Genomic DNA, 20,222 nt, shown 5'->3' on the forward strand with positions numbered 1-20,222 from the left:
AAAGCCAACTAGCAACCCATATTGGCAAATCCGTACGAAAGTTGGTCCAATAATTCCCACCTTGTCGAACGGCAGTGCCAATATTGTTTACTGACTGTGTAATGTGGGCCAACGTTGGTTCTCTATCAGAATGGCACAGCCAATATTGGCGCCACGCTGTTAACCTTGGGCCATCATTGGGCCAGGAATCAGAATGGCACTGCCAATATTGGAAACACGCTGTTAATCTTAGGCCGTCATTGGGCCAGGAAATGCCAATATGTTTCCAACGTTGGCCCGACCTGACGTGCCGCCTGGGAAGTAACAAAATGGCTGAGCACTGGCTATGCTGGAAAAACATTGGATACAACATGGCTCAGCACCGGTTATGCTGGAAAAACATTGGATACAACATGGCTGAGCACCGGCTATGCTGGAAAAACATTGGGTACAAAATGGCTGAGCACCGGCTATGCTGGAAGAACATTGGGTACAAAATGGCTAAACACTGGCTATGCTGGTAAAACATTGGATACAAGATGGCTGAGCACCGGCTATGCTGGAAAAACATTGGATACAAGACGGCTGAGCACCGGCTATGCTGGAAAAACATTGGGTACAAGATGGCTGAGCACTGGCTATGCTGGAAAAACATTGGGTACAAAATGGCTGAGCACTAGCTATGCTGGAAAAACATTGGGTGCAAAATGGCTGAGCACTGGCTATGCTGGTAAAACATTGGATACAACATGGCCGAGCACCGGCTATGCTGGAAAAACATTGGGTACAATATGGCTGAGCACTGGCTCTATGCTGGAAATACATTGGATACTACAATGGCAAAATGTAGGGCTAATGTTGGCTTGAACATTGGCTGGACCTTGGATCGGGTTGCACTTTGCCAAGATGCCAAGATTGGGCCAACATTGGCACCAATTTTTGCGAGCATTGGGCCATGGTTGGTCCAATGCTGGTGCGCTGCCTGGGAACTGCTATGCTCGGCACAGCAGATATAGACCTACAGCAGGACCTACTGGTCAGCCTGAATCAGTGCGCGTTGCGTATAAAAAAAAAAGAAAACTACTGCTGAAATTCTAAGAATCCTCTACTAAAGCATAAGCATTGTTTGACTCGGCTGTGACTATGTTTTTACAGCGAAGTTGTATATGGCTAGGATCTGGCGAATCGCGTCCACGCGAAGTCCAACAGTTTTTAAGGCTTGGCCCTAACCCAAAGATAGTGCAATGCCGGGCAAACGCGTGGCGGAGGTAAAGCAAGCACTCCGCATACGTTGGCCGATCCCGAAGATATTGCAACACCGAGCCAAACCGTGACGGAGTTGCAGTTCGCCACTAAGGGATCCACATGCACAGACCTTCGCTGGGCATCCTTCTTCACAGAGTAGAAGGGCACTGAGTTTTTTGCTTATAGTGTTGCTTACTTGCATTTACTAGCTTACGCACATCTAGCCTTGGCATTTCTGGTGGCAAAGAATTCTTAGGCTTTAGTAGACAATTCTCAGATGTTTTTGCCGCATCCGACCCTTTAATGCGATCGTACAAATTGAGCCGGCACGCCAGGCAGGAACGCGCCTCGACGGAGCAGAGCGGTCGACAGCAGTAGCGCGTTAGGCGTTGCCTGACGGGAGAGTGCATTGCCGCAATACTACCCTTGCTGTCACTCTCCCATGTCTGTATTGCGCGCGTTCTTTTTCCACGTAAGCTCTCGCCTGTTTCGCCTGCGTTCGGACTGTGCCTGGGTAAGGCCCAACGAAACGAGCCAAGCATGTCAACGCGCTCGCTTGCCCGCGAGGTGTTCAAAACTCGAAGGGCGCTCAGCAGCGTTCCGTTGGACAACGGGCCACACCGAAATTTCAAGATGGCCCTCATTCAAATTTAAATTCGCCCATCCACAAATTTCAGGTTGGCCCACCCCAAGATTTAAGCTGGACCGCCTCCAAATTTTAAGTTGGACTATCCCCAAATTTAACTTGGCCTACTTCTTCATTGAACCTGGACTACACCCAGATTTGAGGTTGGCCCACACAAAAACTTCCTGCCACTGCTCGTGCGTTCGTCGTCTTCTACAGTTGGCTGGCGCTATCTTGAAAGCGACGGGAAGGTGGGACGGACGGACGCACTGACAGTTTTCTCGTTGGGTAACCATAGAAATGCTTATGAATTAAAAAAGAAGTTCAGTGCCATGCCACTCTCTGAAGGCGGATGACCAACAAAGCTGCGTATAGCGATGACGTATTGATTTAATTATGGTGATTACAATATTGATTGTATAAAGACACATACAGGTGACATAGTGATACATTGTCGTTCAGCGATGGGCTGAAAGACGATGCTGGAAAATTTGTCAGCAAACGTCTATGCATGACCGATGACGCGTAGTTGGTACATTGACATGTGTACAGCATTGAATGGCGACCCTATCCTTCTTGCGGTATTTGGGGTACCGACGGGCATCACGCATACGCTTGGCGTTAATGGCCCGCTCGTCTTCGGTGATTTCCTTTTGCCGCCGCCATGATGACTCCCGTTTCTGCTCGGAAAAGTGATCTTCACAGCCACGCTGCTGTTCCTCGCGGGGCAGAAGGCGGCTATCCCTATGGCTATCCGACGATCCAGGCCAGTCGACTGACGCGCGCTCGGCCTTAGCGGCTTCCCACCACCTTCGCGCCCACTCCCGCTTCTGCTGACGCCGTCGCTCTTGAAGGGCACGCTGCCCTTCTACGATGCGCACAACAGCCCGGAACCTGTTTGGCTTTCTATCACAAAATTTGGAGGCCGCTTAAGCTTCACATTTAAGAGCGGAACACCATAGCATTTAGGTCCCCTACTGCTTTTCAAACTTCCCGGCAACTGCAGCTTATGTAACAGTAACGTTTACAGGGAAACGCTGGCGGTGAGCGTTATGCAGGAAGGCAATATTTCTGATAGAAACACTGCCTCTTGCGGGAGTCCATCTTTTGCTATTGTTTCGCACTTTTATTATTTTAGTCTGGAAAGATATAACATAAAAGGTGGGCGCTATAGGTGTATTTTTCTTCAATACATTTGTTTGTGGGCTGCTGTTCTCAAAATTCCGAGGAATAACTTTGTAAAGACTGAGAGACAAGGTACGAGCAACTTTGTTGGTAGAAAAGTGGTTAGGTATGGGTAGTTCGGGTTAAGGTTCGGTATTATTTTTCCCGAAGCGACGCCGGACATGGACGCCAGATTTTCTATGACACGAAGGGCACACGTCCTACGCTTAGCACGCCGAGAACGCAGCTGCTCATAGCGTCGCTAGGCGATGTTGACGTCACAGTAAACAGGCGGGCACATAACGTCGGACTACAAACGCGCCTTCAGCGTTTATAGGCTTACGGTGTCGGCGCGCAGGCGAGCGTCGCTTGACGCCGGGCGCGTCGGAGTGCTGTACTCAGCTATATCGATTTCTTGGTCTACGTGAACCTCTTCTGCGCACGTAGAAAAAAAAATGGAAGCCTAGCTAAATACAGCTTCGCCGTAATAAGCATGAACTAGAGAAAGGAAGAGCAGGTCGACTTACTCGTTTGCTGCCTTGGAGGGGGACGTGAAGTGATGATGATGGCCTCATACTATGGCTGATACCCACACTGGGGGATTGGCCAAGAATTGTCTGCTGAAACGTGTATTTTGTGTATTGAAGTGTGAAGTATTCGATTAAAACAAAAAAGAAAGAAAAGCAAACGTGCGAAAAAGAAACAAATTCTGAAATAACTTTCAAAAAGTTATTCGTTTAGTTGATTTCATGTAACCGGAAATGGCATGAAACAGGTCCCTGTGGCTGGCACCTATAATTGACGCACCGAAAGATGGTATTATTACTGATGGTAAGATTAACCATAATTTAACACGCGGAATTTCTACGTGTCTTTTTATTAAGAATTTGTATCAGCGAGATGACGAAAAATAGTCATACACACTCTGTTTTTTGGCAGTATGGACACAGAGGCGATAGCGTTAGACCAGTCCTGTGTAAACATAGGTTTACTGGAACGTCAGGGCTGCGTAATCTCTTGGTCACTACTTCTCGTTATCTTAATAGACACCACTGGATATTCCGCGGAAACCTTAGGTGTTGAAATTCTGTCCATGTTGCTGAATAAATGACATCTCTATGAATAAAATATTTTCGATACCTAATTGCTGTTAATTGCGCCACTACTGGAAGAACCGGCATAATTGGTCCACTCAAGGATGCTCGCACGGAGTCCGCCATTTTATTTAAATGTAATTCACAGTGACCTGCTACCCTTAATTCCTTTAGAAAATTCAACTGTGGAGAAACTAATGTTAGAAACATCTTTAGTGTTGGCAAATTGGATGAAGCTGTAAGTGAAGTACAGGCAGAAAGGGAATCTGTTATATTAACCGCACTTATTGCTCGAAGGGAGTTTCCGAAGGGCTAAAGTCATCGCTGAAGCCTCAGCTTCAAAAACGTGAGTGAAATCTGGCAGTCTCCAGGAGAATGACCAGCCAAGAGGAAGCGAGAAAATGCTTACACCCGCCTTTTCGTTGTTCACTGAAGTGTCTGTAGCTATTATGTTATTTGTTTGTATGTGTGCAAGGTAATCTTACAACAAGTTATTAAAAACATGACTGACGGAAACTTGCGGTTTAAGTGGAAAATGTTATCAAATTCTATCCTAATATTCTGGTTTGATTCAGCTGATGGAATTGCCTCCCTAATGTCCGCATTCAGACAATCTAATTGTTTTCGTACAAATACAATCTGTGGGGTGTGAAAACAAGGCCAATGAGTAAGAAAGAAGGAACTTCAATAATTAAAAAAGGTATGTTCAGATCGTCTCAGCGGCAGGCTGTAAAATTTCGGAAATGTTTCAATTTTTAAGATGCGAAATCTGCAGGGCAATGTTGGTGGGCGCACTTCTTGATAACATTAATAGCCACAACAAACCTGGGGAGTCCCAAATACAGGCGCTGGGCTTCACGCTCCAAAAGAACCACAGGCTTTGTTTTATAACCAGGGCCGCCTGAGAAAAATACAGACCCGGATTCCAATATTGGGCGCATGTACATTTTAATATTCATTTTCAAGGAATGCCTAAATAGTCCATATTGTCGGTTACTCATTCTGCACAGAATATCTAAAGCATGTTGTGCCTTACACGCTACACTTTCTATGTGTGGACTTCAGTTTAGTTTTCTATCACATGTAATTTCCAAATGTTTTAGAGATGCCACCTGTGGAATGGGTTCTTGCTTATAATATATAGAAATGGAAATGGGATGCGTGAATGTGAACTCGTAAGATTGTGTTTCACCTACATTTAATGCAATGCGGACTGTCTGAAGCCATACCTCAAGCATGCATGCTCATGTGCCTTATTTTTGTATAGAGCGTAAATGTCAGTGTTCCCCGCGGAGAATGCAATGTCACCTACATACACACTGGAAAAATATTTTTTTCTGGTTTTACGGCAAATCTGCTGGTAATGTGTGACCGAACGCTTTTCTGTAAATGAAGAATGATCATTTCGATAGAACGGACAGCCCTAAAGAGACCGTAATACAAAATACGAGTGATTCCGTATCTAGAAAAAAGAAGTCGCTGTATGCTGAATGTGTACTATAAACGTTAAAGTACAGCTGCTTCTTATATTTCGTCTTACAGCGCATATTCATTGTTTGAAGAATGTGCTATCGGGGACAAAATTGCCCAGGACGCGCGAGCGTCGACGGGATTTTATTGGTGTGCTATCTGCTGGGATCAGCCGCGCTATCATCTACGTTTGGAATGTGCGAACGTGACCCACTGTTTCCGGCGGTCTTGAATGCAGAGATGAAATTTGGTCGATGATCGCACTTCCAGGGTACTTTTGTCCTCGATAGTACACAATCGTTAATGCAAACGTCATGAAAGCAGCTCATAGCCGAAGCAGTAGGTCACCACTGAGAAAATGGTCTTGCCAGCACACTGATATTGCTGAAAAGATAAAACATCTTGCACTTTGTGATATGAATGCACTGCATAGCATATATACAAAGAGGTGCAATATTTGAGTTCTCAAGTTGTTTAGATCACAGAAGAAACTTTTTTTTTCAATCACTCGTCTTGCACTCTTTCCTGGTGAAAGTTGTTCTTGACCCCAAACGCCTTGCAAGGATAAACTTGCTGCTGTTAGAAGAAACAAATAGTACTCGTGAATTCCCATTCTAAAAGAAAGCAGCAAAAAAGGATAACAACCGAACACAACAAAGCAGTAACTTATGTGTTAGAAAACATGTGCATAGGCCAACATTTTTGGAACAAAGGATTTTGGAACATTTCAACAAAAGTGCTTGTCATCAGGGTAGCAGCCCTTGGCGGCCTTTTTTGCGCTTAGCTTACTGGCCCCCACCCTCACTGGGGTGAAGCTGGTAGATATAATAGCTTAAGAGAAGCCGAAGCGCTGAAGGCAGGAAGGGGGTGCTTAGCTGTTGTGATCGTGATAGAGTGGGTAGGGTCACTGCTGCCAGATCTTGCAAAGAGTAGGGGTTACCAAAACAGAAAACGATGTATACATGGAAGCAATGAATAATCCAGTAGACATAGTCTTCCCGGAATTCAAAATAGGAATTAAGGTTAACTGTTTGCAGGTTTCGAAAAAGCAACGAAGAATTAAGGAAAATGAATTTCGGATCATGATGCATCTGGTTAAGCTCAGTGGAAATCATAAACAAAGGCTCCTTATGAATACACATTTTGTTGAAAGCCGATGAAGAAAAAATATACTGACCAAATCTTACAAAATAAGAACATCGAAATTGTACTGCGTATGACAATAGAACAGTAAAGAACAGCTTGTGAAAACAAACGGGACAGGTAATACGAAAACCAGGTGCAGAATTCTGAAAAGTTGAGCGCTGTTTATATTCATGCCGCTGTTGATGGCTTCACGTTTTTGTATTCCTGTGGAACCTTCTCTTACTTGAACAAGAAAATCGGTCATTTTTTAAAGAAGTCTAAGTTCAAATGCTGTTCGCAGATTCAGCATTAATATGATAGAAGAAAATGCTATGGGCAGTTCTCCTGCGTGGGCATTCAAGTTCAAGTTTATTCGCATTTTCTTGCGTACATGATAACAGCATTAGAGATGTTATTATATTCGGTGGTTCCTTAGTCGTGAAAGTTTCATGGGGACCACCTAATACTGTACATACAGAACAAATAATGTAAGCTGGAGAACATATGCAACTGAAGAATAGTGCAGACCATGAAATTATTTAAAATAATAAATTCAAAAACTGAAGAACAAACTCATTGAACAAAGCTGTGCTGCAAAAAGTGAAAGCTAGATTGATGGTTCCAGGAACAACAGAAACACATACATTTTACACGATTTACACATTTTTACGAAAGAAACAGGTAATATAAATAAAACATGAATGTCAGAGTAAATATTTAGTGCAATTCTTTGTATAACATTCCTAATAGACACTTGTTGTGGAGGTATAGAATGATGATTTATTTCGTATGGTATTGAACTGCAAAACGATGTCCCAGGGGACACAGCATATAATTTTCCGTAGTTTGCTCAAACATGAGGAAGTAGTAAATTATCGCTTGCAGAAAACCTGGTAATGCTAGCATTTTTTAGGAAATAATTTGGAAAAGCCGAGATTAAGTTGTCATAACGTTAAGCTTGCAGATGAATAATGAAAGCGTTTGTTTCAACAATACTGTTAGTGACGGAATATTCAGGTTCCGTACAAGGATTTAAGGTGCATAAAAACATTATTAAAAGTTATTAGTTAGAGTGCTTGTTGCTAAAGGCGTTGAAGGGCGTCTACTTGGCAGTAATAAGTGCTACCCCAAAACGATATACATAACAGCGATGGCTATGAATGTAGGAGTAATATAGTGAAGGAATAATGTGTCTCTGAATATAGTTACGGTGTTTACTGATTACAGGAATGCCAAAAGAATCTTTCTGTATTCGTGAACGAGCGTGCAGATTAAATCTTAAATGCTCGTCTAAAGTAACGCCTAAATACTTGGTGCTGTTAGTAGTCAGTATTCTTGCCGTATCGTGAGCGCCACGGGAGCCACTTTTATTAATTGTGCATGAAATACTACAAATGTAGTTTTTGATGGGTTAATGCGCAGATAGTTATTCTTGTACCAAACACTGAAATTATTTAAATCAGCATTGAGCTTTTCTTGCAATACCGTGATATTTTTGTGAGGTGAGTATATAGTTGTATCATCAGCATATAGTAAGCAGTAAGTGTGGCGAAGTGCTAGTCGCAAGTCATTGACAAATAATAGAAAAGGCAGAGGGCCTAGAATAGATCTCTGAGGTACTCCTTAGTAATCTTGGCACTGGAAACGATATTATCGACAACGAGAACATGCAACCTGTATTTAGGTAACTTTTTATAAGATTCAAAGCTGGACCAGTAATTCCGTAAGTCTTGAGCTTATGAAAGATAATGGTGTGATTAATAGTGTCAGAAGCTTAGAAAGGTCAACAAAAACTGGTCCAAATAGGATTCCATCATCAATAGAAGTTTAATTTGGTCCGTGAAATTAATGAGTACCAGTTCAGTTGACAACCCTGGACGGAAGCCAAACTTAAGGGGAGAGAGTAAGTCGAACCTTTATAAGTATGACATTAGGCATTGGTACAGAAGCTTTCCGATTACTTTGCTAAAAATTGAAAGAATGCAGATTGGACGGTAGCTATTTATACATTCGCGGTCGCCTTTCTTGAAAGTGGGAGTTATCCTCCCGTTTTTAGGAGGTTGAAAACGTACCAGTCTTAGACATTTTGTTGATGACGTTAGCAAGAACAGGTGAAACTGAATCTTTAAATAATTTTATTCTTGAAGGGAGAAGGAAATATAAACCCGCCCCTGTTGCTGTAAGTGACGATATGACAGAATCAACTTCTGCACTAGAAGCTGTGTGCAAGCAAAAAGAATAGAGGCAGCGCGACAAATGGGGAAATTAGAGGATGTGGTCTGGTGATATTAATAGCGACTCGCTTAAAAGGCATATTGATTATTGGCATGTTTCCAAGAGGTACACGTCCTACTTGGTGTTTTGGGACAGTCCTCTGACAAATGTCTCATGATTTCATGAACCGGGTAACATCTGCTTGGACGCCATGCCGGTAGAATTCTTCAGAGACCCTGTCGGCCGTTCTCTTTGTCCCTTTATGACCAGAGAGGATCCCTTCATGCGCTATCTTCAGGACGGAACACCGAATATCTCTTCGAACAACAAGCTGCTCGATTTCCCTTTTTGTCGCAGATTTATAACGCCAGAAGAAGATATCATTCAGTAGTATAAATGTGGCAGTGGCAGATCGCGTGGTTTTGGTCTTGCCCAGTGGCGTTCTCCCTCTTGTGATCGTCTTAGTTGGCGCTGTTCCTTCCTGATTCAAGTATGCACCATCTAGCCCAAATGAATGTGGTCTTGCCCACATCCGCGAAGCAACCACTGAGATTTCGATCATCCTTCTGCAATTTTGCTAATGCATCGGGAGTAATGTCTAGCGGGTTCACAAGGGCTACTGGTAGCCTTTTGGGAGAGAATGTGACGCAGCAACTATAGTAGTATCTAGAAGTGGTAGATTTTCTCCTGGTGGTGTGGCCCACCCTCAGTACTTTCTCTGCAATATATTGCGGTAGGCTCCATCATCGCATCTATGTGTCCAGGTAACTCGAGAGAGGGGCAAGCACCGTTAACCAGAACACCAGAACCAGAGCACCAGAACCCAGAACAACGTCATACAATGGGCGCTCCGTGCATATGGCACGTAGAATGCTTCTAAAGAATGGACAGTCAAGTTGGACTTCACCTTCAGGAAGGTATTGTGCGCAACTATCTAATAAACAGAGAATGCGCGTCTCCCCAGTAAACTTGTTGGCTGGCACTAGAGCGCGCTTTACTACGACAGTGGCGCTACCGGTATCTCTAAACACAGTTACAGGCTGTCCTTGTAGACGTCCTTTTGTTGTCGGCATTCTTTCTGTTCGTAGTTTTGGTCCAACGGTGCTTTCCGCACTTGACCCAACCTTTTCAGAACTGCTGCTTTCAGTGTTTGCATCATGTGTGCGCTCCTCTTGTCGCCTACCTTCTTCGGTTGGTTGACCGGGTTCAGAAAGAGAACACAAAGCCTCGTTGCGGTCCTTGGGGTTTTTGGTAAAGCCTTCCGATCCATTCCCATGCTTCTTCCCTTTCCAACCGGTCGCAGCGTTAGATCCGCTAGTCCTAGACCAGCAGGCTGACGGCTTGTGTACTCGCTTGTTGCATATGAAGTAATGGGGCTTCTCGTGACCCTTTGATGGCTCATAAGCTTACGTCTCACTTTTCACATACACATTTTCTTCTCGACGTCTAGCCAGATTTGTCAGGCCTTGCGCTTCGAGATAGTGATCCGCTGTTTCTGTCAGCCTGTCAAGACCTTTGCAACCTGGCTCCTTCAGAAAGATGGCAAGGTTCTGGTCACATCGCAAGAATTGTTCGAAGACAACCTTGTTCCTCAAGACGTGATACGTCTTTTCAGTTTTGGCCAACTCTTGCCTGTGATCAAAATATCCAAGCAACCTGCCTGAAAAGTGGCGACCTGTTTCGCCATTGTCTGGCCAATGCCTCCTTTACTAGATGCGCGCCGCGTTGCTCGCTTTCCCATATAAGCGGCGGTTGCTTTAGTTGAAGTTAGTTCCGCATAAATTCCGTGAGGCGGCGCTCGTTGCCTTTTCAACTTCCGGCGGATGTGGCAGCGGCGGCTGAATGCATCCGCCAGCGCGTTAAATGCGCGGGCGTCTGTTAGCGAGCGTTATCGCGGGCCTCCGAGACGGTGACAGATGCCACGTTAATCTCAGAGGCCGCAGCACGTGATCTGCAAGTTGCAGGCGTTCGCCATGAGAGGCGCTCGTTGCCTTTTCGCGGATGAGAGAAAAGGGAGAGGGCCCGGAACCGAGCTACCCGACAACGCCGCAGGCATCTAGTAACGGAAGCATTGGTCTGGCTTAGCCTATCGAAACTTGGTTCGATAGCCCTCTTCCGTAAATCGAAACCTCTCGAGCAATGTTGCCTTAAGCTTAGCAGAATCAGTCGCGTCTTCAATGGACATGCGCTCGACGACAGAGCCTCCCCCGTTAGTCACAAAGCAAGAGACAGGGCCCACTTGTCTCTAGGCCACCCTTGGTCTCTGGCCACTCGCTCACACGTTTGAATGTATGCGTCGTGCTCATCCAGACTTTCATTGAACGCTGGAATTCATTTGCGCTGGCTCCAGAAACCTTGATTATTCACTTCCCGATCATTTGATCGGCTGTGACTGCTTGACTTGTCTGTTACAATTCTTGCACGCACAGCCGTAGTTCCAGCAACTGGTGTTCTCCAGCTTGCCACTCTTAACTCTCGTGCATGGTCCTCTTTGGCAACCTCAGGCTCTTGTGAATGGTGTTCTTTTCCTCTGCTATGCTCCTCATCCATCTTCTGCTGGAGTGTCCTGCTTGTGAGTCCCACGTCTTTACCGAGACCTATTAATTTTTCGGCATCCGACCTCAACCACCGCACGCGAGATCAGAGTGACACTCTCAAAGTTGTTACGAGAGTTTAGCCCTGTGGCGGACACCAGACAATGTAATCACGTGGACCGTCACGTTTTTGACGTGTGGTGCGGTGAGAAACGACTTGAAGGCGGCAAAGGGACGGGTTACATAGGCGGACATATAATTCCCACTATTCTCTTACGCATAAACAAGTAAGATCCTCTTGCACAGATTATCTTCTGGCGTATAAAGTCTTACTGTTATATCGTGCATATTACTCAGTACGACAGAAATGGAGACATGACTCATCTTCTGCGTTTATTCCATCTTCTTCTTCCTCTCCCTTGGGCGGCTCCAAGCGCACGCCTGCTGATGGCGCTGCTGTAGGCGACGACGCCTTATATAACATATCACCTCGTGAAAAAAAAAATGTCCGTTACTTCCTGATGTAGTCATGCAGCTTCTTTGGTGTTTTCTTGTTGCGGGCGCTTCTCCTCACGCGCTCTTCGCATCGCAGCTTTTTGCGTGCGCCCTGCAGCAGGTGGTTCAGGATTCAGGGGTGCATTATCTGCGCTTGATGTGCCAGGTTGTGACGAATGGCTTACAGCCGCACTAGTTGAGTGATCGGATGCCGGTGACCATTTCATGACAGCAGTGGTACCTAATTTCATTCTGCTGATAGCTTCAGGGTGAACGGCCGCTAATTTGGAAGCATTCCACACCCGCCCATCTTCCAAGAGGTAAGAGGCGGGTCCGCATACTACGGCGTTCACTAACTCACCCAATAACGAAAGTCCGGGCGTCACGGCACATGCTCCCCCCCCCCCCCCCCCCCCGAGTAGTGGTCGCTCACGTGTGGTAGGAACTTTCGATAACACGCCGGATGCATCGGAGGCGGCTTGGGTAGGCAGTGGCAGGGATGCGGCGACAGCAGCTTGGTTGGTGGCTCATGACTCTGACGCCGGGACTGCGGGAGCACCAGACTCCCGAGTGCACAGAAATTGTAAGATCTCATGACCAGGCCACGCGCGAGACACAGGCAGGACCTCAGTTCGGTGGCTCGCAAGCCGTCCGAAGCTGCCCAGCGGTACAACCGGGTAGCCCTCTCGGGACTCCTTGCACGAACCTCGCTCGGCCCTCGGTTGATCAGCCCTCCAGTCCACAGGTGTTGCTGTCCTGAGTGGCCGTAGCACATACCCAGAGTGGGGAATTGGCCATGAATCGGGTGGTTAAATTAGGTGCATAAAAATTATTCATAATAACAAGCAGCCCGTTCGCTCGTGTTTTCCTCTTTCTTTTTCTTTCTGCCACCAAGCCTCGTGCTCTCTTATTTCCCGCGTCGTGCCGCATGTGTAGTTGCCATCGTTGTCGTTTTTCACCACAAAGGGCATTGAGTGCTTTCGCTGTAAGTAAAATGATCATTAAATATCATTTAGTTCAGTGTTCCATGCAATTGGCAATTTAGTTAATTAGGCGTGGGAAATCTTTTTGCTCAAAAACGCTTTATTAAGCTCCCAGTTTCGTTTAGTGTTACCTGCATTGAGTAATATGCGCTTTTGAAACTAGTCCCGCTTTGCACGTTTCAAAAGTGCCCCAAGTGTATTCGAATATTTATTAAAGTAATTTAGCAGCACTCTGTTGAATTGTTGAGATTTTAATTTTTTGTGCAGTATATCTTTTTTTTTAGAAATTGACCGCAACAACCCATTTGTGATCGACCGATTTCTTTGCTCACTAAACCAAAGAGTCATTGGGATGTACTATCTACTCTGTTTTATGCAATTTGTTATCAGAGTAGAAAATAAATTTTAAGCTTGTTCAGGAGATTCAGCTTCTGTGACATTAATCCAATCAAATTTGTTAACTAACAAAACAAACAATTATGTGTTGAAAACCGATTTAGTTTATTGTTTGTCGTGTGAGTGACGGGACGAAGGAGCAGATCCTAACCTGAGGAAAACAGGATAATGGTCACTAAACGGGTAGTCTATTACAGCCACCATGACATCCATCGTCAAAGTAGAGAAGATATGGTTCAATAATGTGTTGGTACCTGATAGATCGCATCAAGTAGGAGCCGTTATTATTGAGGAGAAAAAACTTTCATAAGCGCGAACATAATCAGAGCACAAATGACTACTAGGGTGAAGTACATTGATGTTATGTCGCCACATATATTTTTATTTTCAGAAACAAGTAGGTTTAAGATAGATTCAAGTTGTGAGCAAAAATAAATAATTGACGATGAGGGCGAGCGGCAGGTCGCCGCAATGATCATGTTTCTGCCATTCAACGAAAAAACGTTCTGCTCGAATTCTAGCTACACCGATTCACCGTTCAAATAATTGAAAAAAAGGTCGTGATGGCACCAATATGATAGCGATGAAGGGTAAGGATGGCAGAACCGCCACCACGGTTCGAGTCACGGATACAATATTCGAAAGTATAATTAGGTAAGCCGCATAAATTTCCATCATTCTTCGTTATCCATATTTCGGATAGGCATATGACAGTCAATGTGTGATCGATGAAAGACAGGAAGTGTATGAGGTTGTCGTGATGTTTTCTTAGGCTACGTACATTAAAATGAATCAGCGATAAAGGCAGTATGTTATCCTGAAGAAATGTTTTAGCCTGCTGAAAGAACGTATGAATCCATGGTTATGTATCAAGACCTTGCATGCGGCAACAATCTATTGAAAAAATAGACAGGTTGCCTGTGTCACATATACGATACACGCGGCTGCCATCACTTTTCCTGGCCTTTATTACGCAGTTATCGGCCCACCGATACTCCGAATTCTTAGCCTTCTTTAGTTCCAAAGCCTGAGCAAACAGAATCTTTTTCTCTGGTGTTAGATGATCACAGAGAAACATGAGTCTGTCCGTCCCTTTACGAAAGTGAATGGCCGCAGTCATAATGTGTGCTTTCGGTGCCTTGGAAGCAAAATTGGCTTTCTTTCCTCTAGAGCAACATCGTGCGATAATGTCTCATTCATCAGTAATATCCACAGGTGTAAGCTGAAAATTGAATGGTCGAAATGGGCCTTAGCTCCTGGCAAACCATTTGCTGTTCTGTTTTAAACACAGATGCGCACACATTACGTTGCCGCAGGTGCTATTAATCTACATTATACTTGTTGCCATAACCAATATGAAGTTTGATAACAATGAGCAAAAGAAACAAACGGCATTCCACAGTACTCATTCAAGTCATCCGGAAAAGATGCTAAAATTATTGTACCCCCCCCCCCCCACCCCACCGTACACAAAATAATTATGCGCCACACTGACCCTCATGGTGTCGATCATGCTGCTATAACACTAGGCATCAAGTGAGGAGAATTAGGGGATCAGAGGATACAATCCTTTTTATTAGAATATCAAATGTGCTTTAAATTATTGCTACATTTCAACTAACAAAGGAGAAGCCGGTTTGTGAGATGGTGACCGATGCATATGAAAGCTCACAGAAGGTTGCCAATGAGTTGTTATGCTCACAAATGCACTCTTTCATGCAAAATGGCATCCTGCAGTTGAACCTTGCGCAGACGTGCCAACTTTAGAGATTGAAAAACACCACAGTGGAAGGTAATGAGTGCTAAATATGTTGAAGATTACTAAATATTGTCTGATTATAATTAATATATACTGTACGATAAAAATTCACAGACTGTTCTCTGCGGGCGCTGTAAACAGGCAACCTGGTTTTACAGTCGTAGCAACAATAATCTCTGGCACAAAGAAGGAGAAATGCCTATGCAGTTTATGCTACAGTATACCCTACAAATTACACCCCACTTCACATGCCAATCTGGTAAAGGAAGAGGAAAGAACTTTATTTTCTGGTGGCGGATGCATATTCCAGAGGAAACTAGTATACCCTAACCATTGCTGTTGCCGATGCTTGTGCATTAGCAGTTACATGTACTATACTGTAAAGTCATATGTAATATGGCAGTAGCAATTGTATTTCCACAAGCTGTAGTTACTGCAAGCTGCTACAAGAATGCCGGTACACAGCTGCAATACATTTAGGGTAGGTTAAAACTCTCCAGTGAATTGGTCTCATATGACACAATGGAATGCAATATTCTGCGAGTGAAGCGCTATGTGCCTTCCCATTGAATGAAACACCTTTGAAGAGCCTGACTCGCCACCTGGACATTGGCAGGGGGAAGAGTTTGTTCTGTGTAAACTAGAGCACCTGTATAGCCTAAAGCTATGAAGAGTGCATTTAGTATCAATGGTGGTTTCTGATTTCAACTGCACACAGTAAAACCACTATGCAATTTTGTGAAACGCGGACCCCTCCCCCTTTTTGTCGTTTAAAGGTCAAAGACACGTAGGGCTATGACATGTACACTATGATAATCATTCCGAAAGTATCAAAGCAAATAGCACCACCTTAAGTTATATGTGCACCCTGTCTCACATTTGTTGTCAAACATTGTTAGTGTGGGATCCTGCGGTCGGCAGAGAAATTGATTTCTAGAGCAATATAAAGTAATAAAGGGACACTAAAGGTCACTAAATATTAGGTCAGCGTGGACTGTTGAAATACCATCCCAGAAACCTCGAAACGCTTGTTTTATGCAAAGAAGATACTTATTTCAAGAGAAACTGCATTTCGAAGCTTCCGCGTACCTCTAGCGCAGTTCAAGTCTCCCGCCCTCCGATCGAGGAGTGGTGACATCATGGTCTCAGTGACGTTGAGCCGTCGGTGAGTAAAACAGCGCCCGCAGACGGCGCTACGGCTTTTCATCGCAAAACGCAAACGCGCGGCCAGTGAATTGGTCTCATATGACACAATGGAATGCAATATTCTGCGAGTGAAGCGCTATGTGCCATCCCATTGAATGAAACGTTGAGCCGTCGGTGACAGAGCCAAGGCAGAGCCGACAGCAGCGCGAAAGTAGAAATATGGTGGCAAGCGGAAGGGAAAGCACGCGACGATAAGCTGTTTCTTTATTTTATGACGCCAACTTTGACACTCGTTGCAATGGACGACCCTGACAACGACAGATTGACTCGCGATGCTGGGTTCGACTTCAGCGATTTAAGCACTGATGAACGTGACCTGCTGCTGAGGGCTCGCGCTGCCCGCGTTGTTGCGCACTACTACGACAGCAACTATATGTCATGACTGTACATATTCGCACATTTGTAGCTTCCTTCGTAAAAACCAAATGCCCCACTCACCGCCCTGTCTTCGACCTGCAGTTGTTCTTGCGCTTCGGAGAATGCAAGCAAGACCGACGGAACAGCGCTACGCGAAAGCATTGCTTTGAAAGGCACTCCACACGACTCCAGTAAGTCGGCGTTGAGCTCGGAATCCTCTGGACGAAAGTGCAGCGAGCGCACTATGCGATTTTTCGGCTCCTTGCCAATGCGCTGTGGCAGAGGTTAGGCACTTAACCACTTCGAACGGAGAGGTTCACTCGTTGGCACACAGCGATAAGTAACATTGGATTCGCCGCTGCAACCGCCCTTGGCCAAGTTCCGCGGAGCTTTCGCGCATCCCACAACATGACATGGACATGGCATTCTCGCCGCTTGTTCCAAATGCAAGTTTTGCGAGCCAGCAGAACCAGCGCAGCACGACGCAATCGCGAAACAACTGAAACTGGAAAGCGCGCGCGGCGCAGAGTCGAGCGCGCACAGTAGAGTGAAAGCGAAGCCTTTCGACCACTCATACTACTGAAGGGTAACGTCAAAATGTTATTTTTTCTTAGAATCAAACGGAAGTAGACAAGTAGCATTTCCTTCCATCTTATAACCTAACGAAATGATCTTTTTAATCCGATTAGTTGAGTACAAGTGACATAAATTATGGTGAGGAGTGGCTTCGTCATCGGGCTAGTACCGGAATGTAGCTGGGGGGTCTCAAATCATGTCATGCATTTAGCTCAATTTCTCGGTTACCAAAGCTCTCATCGCGATTATATTGACGCCTTAGACGTTCTAGAGCATTGCTCTATCACTTTAACTTGACTTCAAAGTAACTTTTAGTGTCCCTTTAAGTGCTGTAATCTCAGTGCTTTCACTACTGTTTAATCATCATGTGGTCTTATAGTAAGAAAAAGAGGAATAAATACAACATGCATATCTCACGTCGCGGCCCTCACGATACATTTGGTACAATGACTTGTAAAGGGACCCAGATTTTCATCAGAAGACAGAAGACATAAGAAGACATAGAAGACTTTAACGTCACGTGGTAGTGACGTTAAAGAAAACAGTAGCAGTACTGTGAAAGACAAAACTAGCTTTTATTGGGCGAACCTGTGCCCGCAAAACAGGGTACACTTAAAGCACAACGACAGCGGCGAACACAGTCGGCGATCGCCGGAAATCTGATCAGCGGGTCAAGCGCGTCGGATTTTATAGATCACTCGTGGAATGTTCCAGATTAACCGATGGGGCCCGCGTGCCTTCCACAAAGTTCTGCACTATTCGCGTCTAGCATACATGCAATCACTTGTTGCAGTGAAAGATATTGCTGGGAACCAACGATAACATGCCAGAAACTTCTTTTACAAGCAGGCGCGTCCTGCGCTGCACGATAACATTTGTTAGGCGGCCAAACATGGTCGCCCGATAAAGATAAGTACACGTGTCATTACCCGCCTCTTCAAAAGCAACAAACGAAAGTAATAAATAAGCACTCGTAGCAAAGAAAACAACAAAATAAGGGAAGGTTGTTAGCGTCCGTAAAGCGGTTTAAGACGCACCACGTGGACCACTTCAGGTCGTGCGCGGCGCCGCTGTGAATGCGAAATGCCATCTGGTACGACCTCATAGTCCAGTGCGCCAGTACGTCGGATGACCTTGTAGGGTCCGAAATAGTGTCGCAGTAGTTTCTCACTCAGTCCTCGTCGGCGTATCGGGGTCGAAACACAAACACGGTCGCCGGGCTGGTACTCAACAAAACGTCGTCGGAGGTTGTAGTGTCGGCTGTCTGTCCTCTGTTGGTTCTTGATCCGTAGGCGGGCGAGCTGTCGGGCTTCTTCGGCGCGCTGGAGATAGCTAGCGACGTCAACATTCTCTTCGTCAGTGATGTGGGGCAGCATGGCGTCGAGCAGCGTCGTCGGGTTCCTGCCGTAAACCAGCTTAAACTGCGTGATCTGTGTTGTTTCTTGCACCGCCGTGTTGTAAGCGAATGTTACGTACGGCAGGATGGCATCCCAAGTCTTGTGTTCGACGTCGACGTACATCGTTAGCATGTCGGCGAGGGTCTTATTCAGCCGCTCCGTAAGACCATTCGTCTGCGGGTGGTAGGCCGTTGTCCTCCTGTGCTTGTCTGATTGTATTTCAGAATGGCTTGAGTGAGCTCCGCTGTAAAGGCCGTTCCTCTGTCGGTGATGAGGACTTCCGGGGCGCCATGTCGAAGCAGGATGTTTTCGACAAAGAATTTTGCCACTTCGGCTGCGCTACCTTTCGGCAGTGCTTTAGTTTCAGCGAAGCGGGTGAGGTAGTCTGTCGCCACGACGATCCACTTATTTCCGGTTGTTGACGTCGGAAAGGGTCCCAGCAAGTCCATCCCGATCTGCTGGAATGGTCGGCAAGGAGGCTCGATTGGCTGTAGTATTCCGGCTGGCCTTGTCGGCGGTGTCTTGCGTCGCTGACAGTCTCGGCATGTTCTGACATAACGGGCGACGCCGGCGGTCAGGCGCGGCCAATAATACTTTTCTTGTATCCTCGATAGTGTCCGGGAAAAACCGAGGTGTCCAGCGGTCGGATCGTCATGTAGGGCGTGCAATACTTCTGGACGAAGTCCTGACGGGACAACAAGAAGGTAGTTGCCGCGGACTGGTGAGAAGTTCTTCTTCACGAGTAGATTGTCTTGAAGCGTGAAGGAAGATAATCCGCGCTTAAATGCCCTGGGGACAACGTCGGTGTGCCCTTCCAAATATTCGACGAGGCCTTTTAGCTCCGCGTCTGCCCGTTGCTGTGCAGCGAAGTCTTCCGCTCTTATCATTCCAAGGAAGGCGTCGTCATTCTCGTCAAGCGGCATCGGCAAGCGGCATCGGAGTGTTTTCGTCCGGACTTGTGACAGTGATGTCGTATTCTTGTAGTCTGAGGCTCCACCGCGCGAGTCGTCCTGAAGTATCCTTTATACTCGCTAGCCAACACAACGCGTGATGGTCACTGACGACTTTGAATGGCCTGCCATAAAGATAAGGGCGCAATTTAGCTGTAGCCCAAACGATGGCGAGGCATTCCTTTTCGGTCGTAGAATAGTTGCCTTCCGCTTTTGACAGCGACCGGCTAGCGTAAGCTATCACCTGTTCAACTCCGTTTTTCCTCTGGTCTAGAACGGCACTGATGCCTAGGCTACTGGTGTCAGTATGGATTTCTGTATTGGCGTACTCGTCGAAGTGCGCAAGTACCGGCGGCGACTGCATACGTCGTCTGAGTTCTTCAAATGCGTCGGCCTGCGGCGTTTCCCACTTGAACTCAACATCACATTTAGTTAGACGTGTCAACGGCTCGGCGATGCGTGAAAAGTCCTTGACAAAGCGCCTGTAGTAGGCACACATGCCAAGGAATCTACGCACTGCCTTCTTGTCGGTGGGCTGCGGGAACTTTGCGATGACAGCTGTTTTCTGGGGGTCGGGGCGTACTCCGGATTTACTAATGACGTGGCCTAGGAACAGAAGCTCATCGTAAGCGAAGCGGCATTTTTCTGGCTTC

At 45.8% G+C, this 20,222-nt stretch overlaps 1 protein-coding gene across 1 annotated transcript in view; it reads right to left on the reverse strand.

The window, feature by feature from the left end:
- Positions 1-5,889: 5,889 nt before the first annotated feature.
- LOC126538922 (uncharacterized) overlaps positions 5,890-20,222 on the reverse strand; it is a 54,538-nt gene continuing 40,205 nt past the window's right edge. Inside the window, exons 4-5 of the mRNA XM_072288958.1 lie at positions 12,379-12,701; positions 5,890-5,961 (exon numbers count right to left, since the gene is read on the reverse strand). Of these exons, the coding sequence (XP_072145059.1) occupies positions 5,890-5,961; positions 12,379-12,701 (395 nt within the window). The remainder of the gene's footprint in view (positions 5,962-12,378; positions 12,702-20,222) is intronic.

The sequence above is a fragment of the Dermacentor andersoni genome, chromosome 6 (genome assembly GCF_023375885.2).
Source record: "Dermacentor andersoni chromosome 6, qqDerAnde1_hic_scaffold, whole genome shotgun sequence".
Taxonomy (NCBI): domain Eukaryota; kingdom Metazoa; phylum Arthropoda; class Arachnida; order Ixodida; family Ixodidae; genus Dermacentor; species Dermacentor andersoni.